Source organism: Bison bison, unplaced genomic scaffold (genome assembly GCF_000754665.1).
Source record: "Bison bison bison isolate TAMUID 2011002044 unplaced genomic scaffold, Bison_UMD1.0 scf7180017864474, whole genome shotgun sequence".
Lineage (NCBI taxonomy): Eukaryota > Metazoa > Chordata > Mammalia > Artiodactyla > Bovidae > Bison > Bison bison.
In genome coordinates this window covers 4,285,520-4,303,187 of record NW_011495035.1, presented here as the reverse complement: position 1 = coordinate 4,303,187, position 17,668 = coordinate 4,285,520, and the positions used below count along the sequence as shown (strand labels likewise).

The following is a 17,668-nucleotide window of genomic DNA, read 5'->3' as shown; positions in this document are numbered from 1 at the left end:
CCAGGCTTGCTGTGAATAGGGGGCCAGTCTCAACTGCTCATCGTCTCAGTTGGATTAGATTAACATCTGCACCTTTTGAAAGGTAACTATTTCCATGGATATTATATGGGAGGAAAATACATGAGTGTTTGGGGATATTATGGAAGCAAATGCACAGAGAAAAACAGATGTTCTGTCCTTTAAAGTACACAAAATGATCATATTTAGGTAAGTGTCAAATCCCTGTTATTTTGAAACTGCTTAGTGTTAAAAGAATTACACCCAAGTATGCCCAAGGGTTGAGCCGCCAAATAATTACCCATAAATTTTCAGGTACTGAACACCTGCTCTGGATCTTCCTGTAAGCAATTAAAAAAGAAAATAGGCGTCTGAAGAAGGCTTCTTTCCGTCAGTCTATTGTTTGCATTTCCCAGTGGATTCATCAGTGGCATCCCAGCGGGGCTCTGAGGCCGCCGTCACCTATGCTGTGTCCTGATGTCATTTTGAGATCAGAAAAGGAGAGCTACTTTCAACAAGGGGACTAAAACGAGCTCCAAACCAGGTCTCAGAGAGAAACATGAGTAGATCACGAGGGAAGTGAGGCCATCCTAGAAATAAATACAGGTTTTCCCCACCAAGCTATGTGATTTTCTGTAGCCTTGAAGGCACAGCACCAGGGCGCCTCCAAGGAACCTTCTCACTACCCTCCCAGTTTCATAGGCACTTGCCCATTCTTCTCCTGTTCCCCTGCATCCAGAACCTTCCCCTAGGTCTGCTCTTCTCCCCTTGGGTCCTGGCCTCACTCAGTGTGGCTCATCTCCAGAGAAGCTTCCTTCCCACTCTCAGGCAGCCCTCGCCCAGCAAGACCATTCCCTCCTTGTTCCTCCTGCTCAGACAGTGCCTACGGATAGTAGCCACCCAGCCAACATGTGTCGAATAAAGGAATAAAGGCCTTGTTACCCAGTCTCAAATATAGGGTCCTTAAACGTAAGTGCAGTCTTTTTAGAGGCTATATCTCACATAGTGCCATGAATAGAGAAAGCATAGAGAGGATTTCTAGAAATATGCACAGAACTTCTGGATCGATAAGATCCTAAGAGTTATACTTGGGTAACCAGTCTTCCTTGAAGCGAATAAGCCACCAATGTCCATCTCTGGGCCCTCCCCTATGATTAAAGTGGCTGTCGTTGAAACCAAAAGCTTGGATCAGCCAAGGTGGAGTGGCCCTCTTACTTTTCTTAATTGAGCTATTGTGTCGATTTCGTCTAAAATGTCAGGCGTAGCTGTTCATTTTTATCCAGCTGTCCATCTAGACCAGTGAGCGACAGGACAGCAGTGGTGGGGGAGGCGTAATCCAGGTAATGGTAATACATTATGCATACCAGTTTGATTAATGGTCTTCTTTGCCATCTTATCTCCATCCTCAGAGATAGTATTGATGCCACCTATGCTTTCCATGATGTGCTCAATCGTCTAAGCCTTTACCTCTAGCTTGGAGTGAGAATGAAATGTTGAGAATTTACAAGCCACCTAGTCAGTCTGAAGAACTGCAGTTTCCACTGAGCCTCAAAACAGTCTCTGGGAACATTAGCTGAGAAGTTTCAGAGAGGTGAAATGACTTTCCCAGGGCAGCCTGGCTTGCAATTGGCAGAGCCAAGTTTATTTTTTATTTGGATCTTTAGTCTGCCTTGGCAAGTCTTTCAATTTTGTTGAGCATCTACCATGTACAGTACATAATAGACAGACACTGCTCTTTCTGTACAATTCATTATTCAACTATTACTGCATTACTGTAATCTTCTTTATAAGCAGCCAAAGTAAATCCACAATGTATACAAATCCCAAGACAGGTTCAGCTCTTACACTGTTGTGTTTCCAGAGCTTCTGAAGACAAGAGCTCTTATGCTTAACTAGTAGCAACTAGGCTCTTCTCTATGGTGGGGAACCATTCCCTGGAAATGGACTTTCCACAGCGAAGTCATATCATGTGCCTTTTTGTTATTAATGCCAAGAGATTAAACATGTTCAATTCTGGGTGATTAAGAATATAAATCATCATTCTGTTCTTTGCACTCTGTATTAACTTTTATTTTTGGCAGTGCTTGTCTTTGTCGCTGCGTGGCCTTTTCTGCAGGTGTGGCAAGCAGGACTCCTCTGGTTGTGGTGCTCAAGGCTCCTCGCTGTAGTGGCTTCTCTCGTTGCAGAGCACAGGCTCTCGGGCCCTAGAGCACTGGCTCAGTAGCGGTGCCACACGGGCTTAGCTGCTCTGCAACACGTGGGATCTTCCCGGATCAGGGAATCGAAACCAGGTCTCCTGCACTGGCAGGTAGATGCGTTACCACTGAGCCACCAGGGAAGTCCTCTTTGCACTTTTCTGAACTTCTGTAAATATAAAAAAAAATGTTTTTAATTTTATATTATAGTTGAGTAACAATGTGGTGTTACTTTCAGATCTATAGTAAAGTAATTCAGCTATACATATACAAGTGTCTATTCTTTTTCAAATTTGTGAGGTTATTACAGAATACTGAGCCAAGTTCCCTGTGCTATATACCAGGTCCCTTTCGGTTATTTATTTTCAATATAGAAGTGTATACATGTCAAACCCAGACTGCCCATCTATCCCTCCCCCGGATCCCTCCCAACTCGTAGCCGTAAGTTCGTTCTCTGTGAGTCTGTTTTGGAAACTGCTCATTTGTTTCGACTAGAGAGCACCCACAAGTGATACCACAGGTTGTTTGTCCTCTGTCTGAGGTCCTTCACTTAGTATGGTCATGTCCAGGTCCATGCAGTTGCTGGAAAAGGCATTATTTCACTCTTTCTTATGGCTAAGTCATATTCCATTGTGTATGTATCTTCTTTACCCATCCACCCATCCCTCTGACGACAGACATTTTGGTTCCTCGCATGTCTTGGCTGTTGTCAATAGTGCTGCAGTGAACATCTGGGTGCAAGTGTCCTTTCAAATTATGGTTCTCTTCCACACAGAGGCCCAGAAGTATGATTGACAGATACGGTAGCTCTAGTTTTTTAAGGAATCTCCATGTTGTTCTCCATCGTGGATATTAACAATTTATCTTCCCAAAAGCACTGTAGGAGGCTTCCCTTTTCTCCATGCCCTCCCTCTCCAGCATTCACTGCTTGTGGGCTTTTTGGTGATGACTGTTGTGACTGGTGTGAGGTGATACCACCTTCTAGTTCTGATGTGCAGTTACCAAATAATTAACAATGTAGAGCATCTTTTCATGTGTTTTCCAAAAAAAATCCAAAAAGCGTTATGTTAAATTTACCTTTCAAAACTGGCTTCTTGAAGGTCCTCCCTGTTTAGAATTTTTTTAGTTACCTACTCCAGAACATTTCTGGAGGCCAGATGTCTTTTACAGCCCCACAGGCCTTGTCACTATGAAGTACCCCCAGCACAGGTTTTCAAGTTGTTGTTACAGGAAATATCTACGAGGCAACAGCGCTTTTTGATGCCCCATTCAGGTTATTTGGGCAACAAGCGTCCAAGATACAGTTGTGTTCCTGGTTTGTAGATTCCAGTGGAATGGGCCAAAAAAAAGACCCCATGTCTGGGTACTTCTTTTCCCTTACCATGTACCCCCAAGACAATCCCAAGCCCTCCCATAACTGAGATGCTGAGGATACTGTTGTATTTAAGTGGGGCAACTCCAAGAAAGGAGCTGCCAGGAACAGCAGCAGCAGGAGACTTGGAGACCAGGTACTTTTTCTGAGCTCTTCTGGCCCAGAGGGTCCACTGTCCATTGTGTACACTAGGCTTGGCTGAGCTGTAAGAGAACCCACCTGGATCTGGAGGTTGGAGTCCCATCCACAAGGGATGGGGCAGTCCAGGTCCAAGTGGGGCTCATTTGCAGGCACGTCCTCCCCAGCTTCTTCATCTCCATCACAGTGTAGCCCTCTGGACCCAAGGTTTCTCAGGCTCCAAGGACGTGACGGCAGCCCAGGTCACCAAGGCCCGAGGGAAGTATCACTGACTTGTCTTTATTTTTCTTTATAGATTGTTTATTTTATATTGGAATATAGTTGACTTACAGTGTTGTTTCTTTTAGGGGTACAGCCAATTGACTGATTTATACATAAACATCTATCTAATCTTTTAGGGGTTCTGTTCCCATATAGGTTATTACAGAGTGTTGCGTTCCCTATACCATACAGTAGGTCCTTGCTGATTATCTGTTTCACATATATCACTGGGTACAGGTTAATCCCAGCTGCCTCCTAACTTATCCCTCCCTCCCCATCACCCACCTTTTCCCTTTGGGGCGCATACGTTTGTCTTCTAAGTTGGTGACTCCGTTCGTGTTTTGACAGGCTGTGTGTCGTTCTCTGACTTCATTTGCTTAGTGTGATCATCTCCAGGTCCATCCATGTTGCTAGAAAAGGTCTTAGTTCAGGTTTTTTTCAATTGCCGTGTCATATTCCATGTATAATGTGCCATATCTTGTTTATCCATTCGTCGGTCAGCGCATCTTTTGGTGGCTTCCATGTCTTGGCTGTTGTAGACAGTGCTCCAGTGAACATTGGGGTGCATTTGTCTTTGGGAATTTGTTCTGAGAAAGTTTCCTTTCTGGTTATAAAAGTAACATATCTGTTGGAAGAAATTGGAAGAATCAGAAGGGGGAAGTCCAGAGAAAGAAATCATCCCACCAGTAGCAATATGAACTAATGTCCACTTCAATAAGTAGTTCTTCAACTATCTGGCAATCAAAATATTGATGAAAATGGGGTAGAAATGATTTTCAAGTTACATTTTTATGAAAATCATACTGATTGTAGATTTCACACTGCTTACATTTCTGGCACTGGGCCAAATGAGTATCTTTTTTTTTTTTTTAAACACATCAGACCCCCATCTCTCACATTTCTTATGAGTCTTCCTAGCTCCTACTTGAATACTCTTAGCACATCATGCTGGTTTTTTCCCCCAAGAAATCAGTTCCAGACTTTTCACTTTCCTGGGTTCTTAAATGGATCCCTCAATTCTAGATGCGTGTTACAGAGTCATGCTTCTGAGACTATCAGTGGTGGAAGTCCAGGATGACCAGGTTAGGTGGATGGTTACATTTTTAACATGTCACTGACCAATATATATGTGATTCTACCAAAGAGAGACTCTATATAACTCACCCCTTGCCTGCCTCTTCAGTTCAATAATACTGAGTCTTATGCCTTAGTCGATGAGACAAGTCTGAAAATCTTATCCTTGGCCATCAGGACAGAGTCTCAAACACTGCCCTTGGTTTCCGTACTTACCTCATCATGACCCCGAGGCATACTTCACGTCCTATTAGAATGAAGCCCAGCAGAGCTCTGATACCTTTTGATCTTTCTGAAGAGCTGTTCATCTTGGTGGTTGATCATTCAATGAAAACTATAACCTGTATTAGGATTTGTACTCTGGTAGAAGTCATATCACAGTATTTGTTTTTCTTAGTTGCGTCTTAAAACCTCTCCAGTTAGCCTTCTCCCTGCTTTGGTTGCACATGTACTTGTTCCAGAACCAGCTGGCTTCTACCGTGAAGCCAGGGCTCAGGGGCTGCAGTGGTACATTTGGACCCAAACAAGTCATCATGAAATCCCACGGATTTCCACTACCTCTTGTGGTGTCCGACTCTTCTAGGATCCCATGGACTGTAGCCTGCCAGGCTCCTCTGTCCGTGGGATTCTCCAGGCAAGGATACTGGAGTGGGTTGCCATTTCCTTCTCCAGGGGATCTTCCCGATCCAGGGATCGAACCCACGTCTCCTGCATTGGCAAGGGGTTCTTTCCCACTGAACCACCAGGGAAGCCCACGCTACCTGTTAGGAAAGCACTAAAACAGAGCAAGTCTCGCCTTTGTCTGTCCCCCGATGAAGTGTGACCTGAGGTGGAGACTCGGGCACGCAGCTGGGACGTGAGGATGCTGTGAGACCACTACGTGGGCAGTGTGCACATAGGCAACTCCACAGTATCTGTAAAGAACACACCCTTGCGGTTGAACGTCTGGTGCCTCTGGGACTGCTTAGTCTTTTCCTCAAAACACAAGGAAAGATAATAGGATTTCATTTCTGGGTAATATACCAGATTGCTAAAGCTTTAATGAGGAAGTCACTGAATTAATTAACATGTCAATATTCAGAAAATAAAATTATCTTATTGGGGGTGGGGGCACGTGAGAAACACACACACTTGGCTACAAACAACTGCTGTGACTTGGGTTAGAAACCGCCTGCACACAATCATCCTTCCTGTTTCCTGTAGACTTTCTCCGGGCCAGGCGATGCGCTGAGCTCGGCGGTCTTGTCTCAGTCACTCTCCACCCTGTCCAAGCGGCAGGATGACACGCACCAGTGAGGAAACAGGCTTAGATATAGTCACAAGCCCATAAAACCCAATGATGAAGCTGCTAGAAAGAGCGGGAATCTGCCCTCAGAGCCCCAGCTCGTCAGCAGCACCTCCACATTAGCCATAAAGACTGCTGAAAATATCAAGCAGAGCTTGGCAGTCTTCACTCAAAAGTTGCTCAAGGCTTCCCAGGATGCTGAAATAAAATCCAAGCTCCCCACACTGGCCTAGTGGCCCCTTTACGTGACCACCCTCAGGGCACCTCTCTTTTCCTTGCTCACAGGGCCTTAGCACCTCCAGTTCTTCCACCTAGAAAGTGTCCGTGGTATTGGGCGCCCAGGGAGGGAGTTCTGGAGTGTCTGCTCCATAACTGCTTTGAGCTTCACCAAAGAAACAACCCTATCCTCACCACCATCTAAGAGGAGCCAGGAGCGAGGAAATAGTCCCAGAGACAGGCCCCATCTTGGAGCCCCTCCTGGTTAGTAAGCAGCTAGCAGTAAACACCGGACCAGGGGATCTGCCTGGAAACTTACTAGCAGGCGGCCCTTTGCACAGGCCTGTACTTGGGTGCCGTGGAGTCTCGCCTGGGCGGTTGGCAGTGCGGGCAGAAGGGGAGACGGGGCCTAGGAATGCTTTCAGAGAACCAGGCCTCTTGCTCCCAAGGCTCCAACCGTTTTCAAAGTTCTGACTTCATTCCGAAGCACAGTTTAATTGTCAAATACAGTGGCGCTCGCTGTGCCCATGTGTCTCGCATTTGGGCTCACTTCGCTTTTATCTTATTTAATTTGTTGTAATAGCGTCTGAAACTAATTTCTCGACTGTAAATATCACAGCTGTTGTGGAAAGCATTAATTGCATGCTATCACGTTACCCTCCTTCCTTGGATCAATTTATGTGTAATCTGTTTGCAAGTTCTATTACTACACATATTAAGGGAACGCAACGTGAAATAATCTAACCAAACACATTGGAAACATTTGTACTGAAATGGCTGGATGGTTTGGAAATATTCTCATTGGTGGCAGACATTGAAAGAATGCTTTTGAAAAGACCGACCCCAGAAGTCTCGATGCTGTGTGAAATATGGATAATTTTTCTTCGGTGGGATCAATAAAATAACTATTTTCAAAATGACTTTATATTGACTGAAAGGTCAGAAATGCCCTCGGCATTGATCTCTTGCCTATAATCACCTTTTGTTTAGTAAGTTAACCACTCTGCCCACAGCAAATGCAAAGAAATCCAGTTCATCATTTAAACAAAATGTTTTTTAAAGCATCTGATGTCCTCCCAGCCATCTCTGCCTGTTGGAGTCTCACAGGGAATGCCCTTTTCTTTGTCTAGGAAGTGGATCTCTACAGAATGAACAGCCAGGACAAGCTGGGCCTCACGGTGTGCTACCGGACAGATGATGAAGATGACATTGGCATCTATATAAGCGAGGTATTGAGGCTCATTTTTTATAACTATCGTAGCAGGACAGAGGCTGTATTCTTTCTTTCCTTTTAATGTGTTAAGCAGCTCTGGCTTATTGAGATGTCTTTGGAAAGACACGGGCAGATTTCTTTGTCCCCTTTATCACACTCCATGAAACTACCCTACGTAGGGGTTAAGTTCTAATGTCAGCGCATAAGGCAAAATTATCCTTCAGAAGCCTGCAAATCGGCCATAAAATGGAGCCGTTTGCTTGGTTTTGTGTATTCAACCCCGAGGGAAAAGCAGATTCCCGTTTCCCATCTCCAGTTCACTGAATGGGATGGGGGAGGGAGTCATTTACACTTTTTCAAGTATTTCTGCTATCTGTTTCTCTTGATTTTTTTTCTTTTGCTAGAATGTATATCATTGAGTTCACAGTGCAACTTCAAAGTATTGGGTTGGCCCAAAAATTCATTTGGTATTTTCCATCATGAACTTTTTGACCAACCCAATACACAGACGGAAGTATTTTCATCTTCCCAGAGAAGCCAATGCAAAGCAGATGATTTCAGTATGGGTATCTCACCTTGCAGCCCATCTTTAGTAGCACACAAGCCCCATTCTATCAGGAAATAAAATCCATCTCGATGGGCTGAACCAAAGGATGTGACTACTAGGCTTTCTACCCATCCCGTTGAGTAGACTTCATCTACTAAGCTTCAGCTGGCCCACCATTACTGCATGTGGGGGTGTCTCTCTAAAATGCAATCCCACTTGTCTCAACTAGATTCTGTTTGTAAAGTTCCTTTCCAAAATTTAATATACACATTTGGCAAAATAATGACAACATCACTGCTAGACCACATAATGAAAGGTACCCTTTCACGTGTATGCCAGCACACTTTTGCTTTTCCTTTCTGGGTATGAAACAACTGTTAGCTGTGCCTCTCCATCCCCTCAGGTGGGCAGGGAAGCAGGGTTGCGGGCAAGAGTCCAGGACCACGGCCTGGAAAGGGCTTGGAAACGTTATCAATCCATGTTTGTGTCTCCCTGCACGACACTGAGTCTTGTTTATTCCTCTGTAAAACAAAAACAGAGGGATGAGCATGATGACGTGTCAGAGGCAGACTTTGGACGGTGCTCTTGGTTTCTTTTCATGCATGTCTGAGTTACCCACTCAGTGCCGTGTGTTTCAGATTGACCCTAACAGCATTGCAGCCAAGGACGGGCGCATCCGAGAAGGAGACCGCATTATCCAGGTAGGTCAGCGTCCTCTGTTCATTCACTTAAGAGCAGACTGCTTCAGGTAATAACTTCTGCATTTTCAGCCCTAAAGCTAACAAACAGCTATCGGTATTGCAAAACCAGATGTGTGGTGAGGCAGACCAGTTAAATTAGGGTCGAAATACCAGCTCTGGAAAACACCAGGACACAGGGCATGGTAGGGCCCGAGACAAACTGGAGAGAGGCTGCCCCATCTAAACAGGCAGGCCGCCCCCGCGCCTTACACCACACAAGTCAGCTCGTCTCACTTCCTGTCCTTCTCTTTGGACCAAAGATAACACAGGACAAATCAGGTCCACAGTTCTGGTGACCCCAAATAATGCTCATTTTATCTTTCTCTGAAGGATTCATTTTGGTCCAGGCATTTCAACTTTACGCAGTCTTTTAAACTTTCTGACTCAGCAGGTAACTACTATATAGAATGGCTTTTAAGAGTAATTTATCTGTAAATGATATCTGTTGCTCTTTGGAGTCAAAATGAGACCATCTGAATATAGAGACACAGATGTAGAGAACAAATACATGGATTTCAAGGGGGAAGGGGAAGATGGGAGAAATTGAGAGACTGGGATTGACATATATATACACTACTGATACTATATGTAAAATTGAGAACTAATAAGAACCTACTGTAGAGCACAGGGCACTGGATATCATGCCCTGTGGTGACCTAAATGGGAGGGGGTATACATATGCGCACTGCTGAGTCCCTTTGCTGTGCGGGAGAAGCTAACACCACATTTTAGAGCAACTCTACTGCAATCAAAATTAATATAAAATACACCACTTGTTCCTCTTGTAGCTAGTCTGTTTTTTATTGTTAAATTAAAAATGAAAATACAGATAACATCTTTCTGTTGATGTACGGTTGCTTTAAAATGCGTTCCTTTAGGGTTTATTACAGGATATTGAATACAGTTCCCTGTGCTCCACAGGGGGACCCTGTTACTTTAGCCATTGTGTGTGTGTGTGTGTATGTATATGTATCATGTACACAAACTTCTACAACCCATTCCTCTCCTTTCTCCTAGCCAAAGAGCAGTCTACTCCTACATCTCTGAATCTGTTTCTGCTTTATAAATAGCTTCATTTGTGTCATATTTTAGATACCACATAGCAGCTATCATATGGCATTCATGTCTCTCTCTCCCTGACCTACTTCACTGAGTATGATAATATCTATTAATAGCTGCATCCACGTTGCTGCAGATGGCTTATTTCATTCTTTTTATGGCTGAGTAGTATTCCATTGTGTGTTAAGTACCACCTCTTTATCAGTTTCTCTGTCAGAGACTTTGGCATTTATTGTATTAGTTTCTGCTGTACACCGAAGTGAATCAGCTACACGGATACATATATCCCGTGTCACCACAGGGCAGAGGCTTCTGTGCTGTGCAGTAGGAACTCATTCGTTATCTATCTATGCATAGTATCAATAGTGTACCATATGTCAATCCCAGTTCACCCCACCCCTCCCCCTCTTGGTGTCCATTCATTTGTTCTCTACATCGGTTTCTCTACCACTGTATTGCAGGTAAGTTCATCTCTACCATTTTTCTAATTTCCACAGGCATGCAGGCATTAATATATATTTGTTTTTCTGGCTTACCTTACTCTGTATCACTGTCTCTAGGTCCATCTGTGTCTCTCCAAATGACACAATTTCTTTCCTTCTTATGGCTGAGACATACTCCATGGTACATATGTTCCACATCTTTATTCATTCCTCTGCTGCTGGACAATAAGTTGCTTCTAGTCCTACCTAGCTATTGTAAAGAGTGCTGCTATGAACACAGGGACACATGTATCTTTTTGCATTAGTGTTTGATCTGAATATATGCCCAGGATTGGGATTTCTGGATCATATGGTAGTTCTATTATGCCCTTTTTTAAATCTCGCAGAAACTGAGATTGTTTTCTTACGGGTAGAAGGCTTACCTTGTACTTCTGCTCATTCCTTTCTTCTCATTTATAATCCACTCTGTTTCTCTCTATCACTATATACCTCCCTATGAGTAATTTTCATTTCCGTTTCCACTGCTTATTCTATACTTCCCTGGACTTCAACCCAACTTTTATTCCTAAAGGGGCTGAATCCTCAGTAGTAACTGCTTTTTCAGTTGCTTTAGTTTTCCACAAGCATCTACCCCTGGGTCTGGAAACACTGAGTTCCTTACCTGCCCTCTCTGCCTTCACTGCGCTGCAGCAAGTGTTAACCGAGATCGATGATGCCCTGTGCTGTTATAAGGCATAAGACTCAGATGGAAGGCTCAATCTTCCAGCTTGTAAGTGGGACCATTGCTGAGTCCCCTGGAGCTGAGACCTCTAGACCAGCAGAGCTCAAAGGTGACCGGACAGGAAGCAAAAATCCTGCAAGAGAGTGATCAGGTGTGATGGTGAGATTGTATAATGCTGCTGCTACTGCTAAGTCGCTTCAGACATGTCTGACTCTATGCAACCCCATAGACGGCAGCCCACCAGGCTCCCCCGTCCCTGGGATTTTCCAGGCAAGAGTACTGGAGTGGGGTTCTCCGGAGATTGTATCATACTGTTGTATGTATATTGTATATATACGACAAGTATTGTACAATACTGTTTATATGTGTAACCTAGAAAAATGGTACAGATGAACTTATCTGCCTTTGTCCCACCTAAAGACGTTGGTGTCAAACCTGGAACACAAAACACCCTAAATAATACCATCATATTCACATCAGACCCATTGCTTCTTTTCTTCCATATTTTTCAAAAACATCTGTAGTCATGCTTAAGTATATTCCACTTATACTCCTTCCTGAATATATTTAATTCTGTCTTGTTAAGTTGCTTAGATGTCTTCCCTCTTCACAACACCGTGATTTCTCTCAGTGCGGCCTTCTGGAGTCCCAGGTACTCCTATTCACACAGCCTCATCTCGTGAACTACTCCTATGGAGTCTGTCTCCTATAGCAGAGACAGTGCTTCAGACTGAACAAGGCCTTTCCTTGTGAAAACGAGCATTCTTTTCAACCTACCTGGAAGTTCTCTGTTCCAGCTGTGCTTGGGCAATGGATGCAGGCTTGAAATAATAGAGAATCGTGTTCAACAATCTAATCATGCTACCATCCACCCCTCCACCTTTTTCTTCGTAGATTAATGGGATAGAGGTACAGAACCGTGAAGAGGCTGTAGCTCTGCTAACCAGTGAAGAAAACAAGAACTTCTCATTGCTAATTGCCAGGCCCGAGCTCCAGGTAAGGCGGCTCCCAGCACATAGTCTGTAGTTGTAAAATCACTCACGGAGTTCCTGCCCTGCAGAAAATATACTGAATCAGAACTTGAAGGTACCCTGTGCCCCGAAAAGGTAATCTGACTTCCAGTCTATCTCTTGCTTTGGCCTTTTACACGGCATGCCCAGAAGCTTCATTAATGCAGGGAGTGTAATGAAGGAAAAGAGGAAGAAACATAATGGCATGGAAAAACACAGCCAGGGTCATGGCCATCAAAATGTTTGACTGCCCAAGACCCCGACCACTTTCTGTGTGGGTCTCATTACAATGGCAGAGTGCAAGAAACATACAGCCTGATGACTATAGTTACCAACACTGTAATGACTACTGGAAATTTGCTAGGAGTGAAGTTCAGATACTCTCATCGCACACACTACAGTAGTAACTGTGAGATGATACGTTAATTGACTGTAGTCATTATTCCACTATGCACATCAAATCATCACAATGTACATCTTACCCGTAATAGTTTTTACTTTTAAAAAGCAAAAGAAACATTACTGAGCAGACTTTTTCTTAAAGGGCCAAGTAAGAAATGTGACTGGCTTTGGGGGTTGTATATGGTCTGTGGTGCAGCTGCAGGCCAGATGTGTAGATCTCAGACCCCTGACTAGTCTGCTTTTTATGAGCAAGAGAGACAAGAGCCTGATAAAGGCGACAGGCCCTTGCCCAAGACTAAGAGGTAGTTAGCAGACCTACCTTTGTTCATCAGAAAGAACTCTGTCCCAAACTGCCCGCGCTTTCTCCTTGGGGCCTGCTAAACTTGGGTGTGGGCCCAGCAGGAGAGGAGCCAGGGCTGTGGCTCTCTGATCCCCTAACTCAGTGGCCTCCTTCACGGCAAGTAGCTGAAGTGCACGAAGGCACTTAACCCTGCAACAGCAAAACAACAGGGCACAGCCTCGCCCCTAGATGTGTGGTGGAGGGTGGGAGGGGTCTTTACCTTAAGGATGGGGTCAGTGTCTGTCAGAGAGCCAAACAACAGGCAGACTGCATTGGGATGACTCCCGGAGGAAGCCTAGAAATGCGATTCCCCAAGGTCATGTCCTTTCCTAAAAATAACATAGAAGCAGCAAAAAGGGCCTCTTCTGAAGCCTGTGTGGGTGGCTGCCTCTCCACAGCTGGACGAGGGCTGGCTGGATGACGACAGGAACGACTTTCTGGATGACCTGCACATGGACATGCTGGAGGAGCAGCACCACCAGGCCATGCAGTTCACGGCCAGCGTCCTGCAGCAGGTACCGCTGGCTGCCCCTCCCTCCCAACAGCAGGGACGTCTGCTGCCCACCCCACCCCCCACCCCATGATGCTTAGGATCCTGAGAAACCCACCAGCTGGCAAAAGAAAATCAGTGCTTTTTCTGTCTGCCCACCAATGAAAAGCAAGCTGATATCCTCCCAGACCGAGAGAGTGCTGCTGGGCTTAGAAAGCAGAACAGTAATGCCAAGGTACCACTGACCTTCTGATACTTGTTTGGAAAACACACGTGACAAAATAAAGAGCAGATCAGAGAAAGCAATTCCCTCTGTTAACCTCAGCTGCTTGGCGCCCTTTCCCCTCCCCTCCTCTGCCACCACCATTGTCAGAGATGCTGGAACCACTCCAGTGCCTTAGGCACTCAAGCATGTCCTCTGTGCCTCCTGCTTCCTGGTAAGAGGTACTGGAAGAGCCGCAATCATTCAGTAGGTCAAGTGATCGTCCTCCTTTCCCAGATGGAGGTGAAGCGGCTCACCTAGGGAACTTCTCAAGCTAACTATCTCAGCAACCCAAGTCCCTCCCTCCCTCCTACCGGAAAAGTGGCACCCGGGACCGTCCCTCCAGCCTCCCTCCCCGTGACCAAGTGTTCTTGTTTTCTGTCGTGTAGAAGAAGCACGAGGAAGACGGGGGAACTACAGACACGGCCACCATCCTGTCCAACCAGCACGAGAAAGACAGCGGCGTGGGCCGGACGGACGAGAGCACACGCAATGACGAGAGCTCGGAGCAGGAGAACAACGGCGACGATGCCCCTGCGGCCTCCCCGCCGCTGGCCGGGCAGAGGAAGCTCACTTGCAGCCAGGACACCCTGGGCAGCGGTGACCTGCCCTTCAGCAACGAGTCCTTCATCTCGGCCGACTGCGCCGACGCCGACTACCTGGGCATCCCCGTGGACGAGTGCGAGCGCTTCCGCGAGCTGCTGGAGCTCAAGTGCCAAGTGAAGAGCGCCGGCCCCTACGGCCTCTACTACCCCGGCAGCACCCTGGACGCCAGCAAGAGCGACCCCGAGAGCGTGGACAAGGAGCTAGAGCTGCTCAACGAGGAGCTGCGCAGCATCGAGCTGGAGTGCCTCAGCATCGTGCGCGCGCACAAGATGCAGCAGCTCAAGGAGCAGTTCCGCGAGCCCTGGATGCTGCACAACAGCGGCTTCCGCAACTACAACACCAGCGTGGACGGGCGCAGGCGCGAGCTCGCGGACATCACCGAGCTGCCCGAGAAGTCCGACAAAGACAGCTCGAGCGCCTACAACACCGGCGAGAGCTGCCGCAGCACCCCACTCACCTTGGAGATGTCCCCCGACAACTCCCTGCGGAGGGCGGCCGAGGGAGAAGGTGCCGCGGAAGCTTACGGGCCGTCCCCCAAGAACCTGCTCTCCATCACGGAAGATTCCGAGGGGGGCTCCCCGAACTACAGCCCTTCCCCTAAAGAGCTGGATCCCAGCCCGGCTCCGGAGAGCAAAGAGAGGAAGCCCAGCGACGAAGGTGGCGGCGGCAGCGGGAGCCCCACCCCCGGCGCAAAGCTGGGAGGCTCGTACCTGCCGCCCTTCCCGCACTCGCCCTACAAGCACGCCCACATCCCCGCGCACGCACAGCACTACCAGAGCTACATGCAGCTGATCCAGCAGAAGTCGGCCGTCGAGTACGCGCAGAGCCAGATGAGCCTGGTGAGCATGTGCAAGGACCTGAACTCAGCCAACCAGTCGGAGCCGAGGATGGAGTGGAAGGTGAAGATCCGCAGCGACGGCACGCGCTACATCACCAAGCGCCCGGTGCGGGATCGCCTGTTGCGGGAGCGCGCGCTCAAGATCCGAGAAGAGCGCAGCGGCATGACCACGGACGACGACGCGGTGAGCGAGCTGAAGATGGGGCGCTACTGGAGCAAGGAGGAGAGGAAGCAGCACGTGGTGAGGGCCAAGGAGCAGAGGCGGCGGCGCGAGTTCATGATGCAGAGCCGGCTCGATTGCCTGAAGGAGCAGCAGGGGGCCGACGACAGGAGGGAGATGAATATCCTCGAACTCAGCCACAAAAAGATGATGAAGAAGAGGAATAAAAAGATATTTGACAACTGGATGACAATCCAAGAACTCTTAACCCACGGCGCAAAATCGCCAGACGGCACTAGAGTATACAATTCATTCCTCTCGGTGACTACTGTATAATTTTCACTTCTGCATTATGTACATAAAAGCGAACACTACCATTGGGGTAGCAATTCCTGCCTCGTTCAATGCGGCAAGTTTTTGTATATAAGATACATCGCAACATCATGTTTATAGTCTAAATTAGCGAGCCCTACCACTCTGGGTGTCTTAAGTGGAGAAAAACCACCCTTAACTACTATCCTGGAAGGCAATATTAACCAAACAGCTTTTTTTTCAAACAGCAAGGATACTTTTTTACTCCTTACCTTTTACATAAAGTTTTTAAAGTTCAAAAAGATCTTTTACTACGCATACCTTCACAGAATAATTTGTTTAAACTATATTCATATAAGAAAGTTAAACACGCTTTTTTCCTTTTCTGCTAAAAACACAGATATGACTGCTGGTATGTATTTTAATGGAGCTCTATTTTATAATGTTACTTTGCTGAATGTGTTTCATAGGAGTGACCATTAATATATTATTTAGGTCAAAGCTTCAACTCAAACCCACCAAACTCTGTGGTTAACTATATATAATGCACATAACCAAACCAGAGGTGTTTAGAATTGGGATACACATTAAACATTTTTTCTGGTTAAAGTTCCCAAGAGAGTGTAAAGGTTTTAACAGAAGGCAAAATATAATGCAACTTTGTGGGCGTTTACAGCATGTTTGCAAATATTGCAACTCATTGGAGGACTTTTTGCATGTACAGGAAAGTTGTGGCTGGAGAAGGTTTGTGGAATTTTAAGTGCTCATTGTAGGAGAAACCTTTGCTTTGTAGATTCAAAGGGAGACTTTTACAAGCAAATTCACAGAATCATGATTAGTTATAAACAAGTAAATGAAGTTAAAATAAATTATTATTTTCTATGTTTTGAAGTGTTCCTCATTTTGCAGTGGTGCCTATAAAATAAAAGCCTTTTTTGCAGTGTTTCCTTCTTTCCTTCATTGTCTTACTTGCTGCTTTAGAAGAATTTGAGTGTTTCAGATCATCGAATACCTTCATCCTGCCTGGAATCCGAAGACAGATGTACAAAGTCTGTTAGGAAAAAAAAAAGGAATCACTCACTCACCATTTACTCTAGCCTTACAGAAAGCCTCAACTTGACCCACGTCTACCCTACAGACTTGAACAAGCAAGTTTATCAACCAACATCATGTTTACAATTTCTGTGAAATTTCTTTGGTTTCTGGCAACCATTACTGCCTGTCAGTAATATCTAACATCTCTGAGATGTTGGATTTCTAAGACACATCTGCAAAATCTATAATATTTCCATAGAATAACAAGGTACACCAAAGTAGGTGGGCTTCAAAACTGGTATCTTTCAGACTCCAACAACCCACAGGATTCTACATAATGAATTTGTTACTTACTGTTCCCTGATTACAACATTCACACAAGTTTCAGCTATAATACCTCCTGAAAAGACACATACATGAATGAATGAATGAGATTACAAAGTGTATCATTTTCACTTACCTTGATGCCAGATAATTTCTCACTGAAACTTGAAGTATCCAGGTATTTAGGTGTGTGCGACTTAGATTCCTTCAACACACCCTGTTTGAACCAAAATTCCTCCCTTGCAGTCAGAAAAGACTTAGTAGTAGTCATACTTCCATTAGAACAACCTAATGAAGATAAGACACTGATATCTTAATGGGGAGGAATAAATATATCTGTTCATTGCCTCTGCAAGACCAGGCACTGCAAAGATCATTACCCATGCTACGTGAGTTTTTGCAAAAGGTGGACTATTAGCACCATGGTTTTCAATACTCTCCAAGGTAAAGTTCCAACAGATGATTGGATCTTTGGCTCCAGCTCTCTTACCTCCCATCTGTCCTCACTAGTCCACGTGTTACCAAGACCCAGAACAGTCAGATGGATTACAAGTTGCTGTGAGACATATACAGGTTGTAAGAGTTAAGTGCGTGGGTTTCTCTGGGGAAATAGCTTTACCTGCCTCAT

The 17,668-nt window shown here is 45.6% G+C and overlaps 1 protein-coding gene across 2 annotated transcripts in view; it reads left to right on the top strand.

The window, feature by feature from the left end:
- Positions 1-16,626, top strand: part of PDZRN3 (PDZ domain containing ring finger 3) — an 80,829-nt gene extending 64,203 nt beyond the window's left edge. For both annotated transcript variants that reach the window (XM_010862003.1, XM_010862004.1), the window contains exons 4-8: positions 7,669-7,767; positions 8,937-8,999; positions 12,156-12,257; positions 13,412-13,528; positions 14,155-16,626. In XM_010862003.1, coding sequence (XP_010860305.1) covers positions 7,669-7,767; positions 8,937-8,999; positions 12,156-12,257; positions 13,412-13,528; positions 14,155-15,705 — 1,932 coding nt within the window. In that variant the 3' untranslated portion in view covers positions 15,706-16,626. The remainder of the gene's footprint in view (positions 1-7,668; positions 7,768-8,936; positions 9,000-12,155; positions 12,258-13,411; positions 13,529-14,154) is intronic.
- The last annotated feature ends 1,042 nt before the right edge of the window (positions 16,627-17,668 follow it).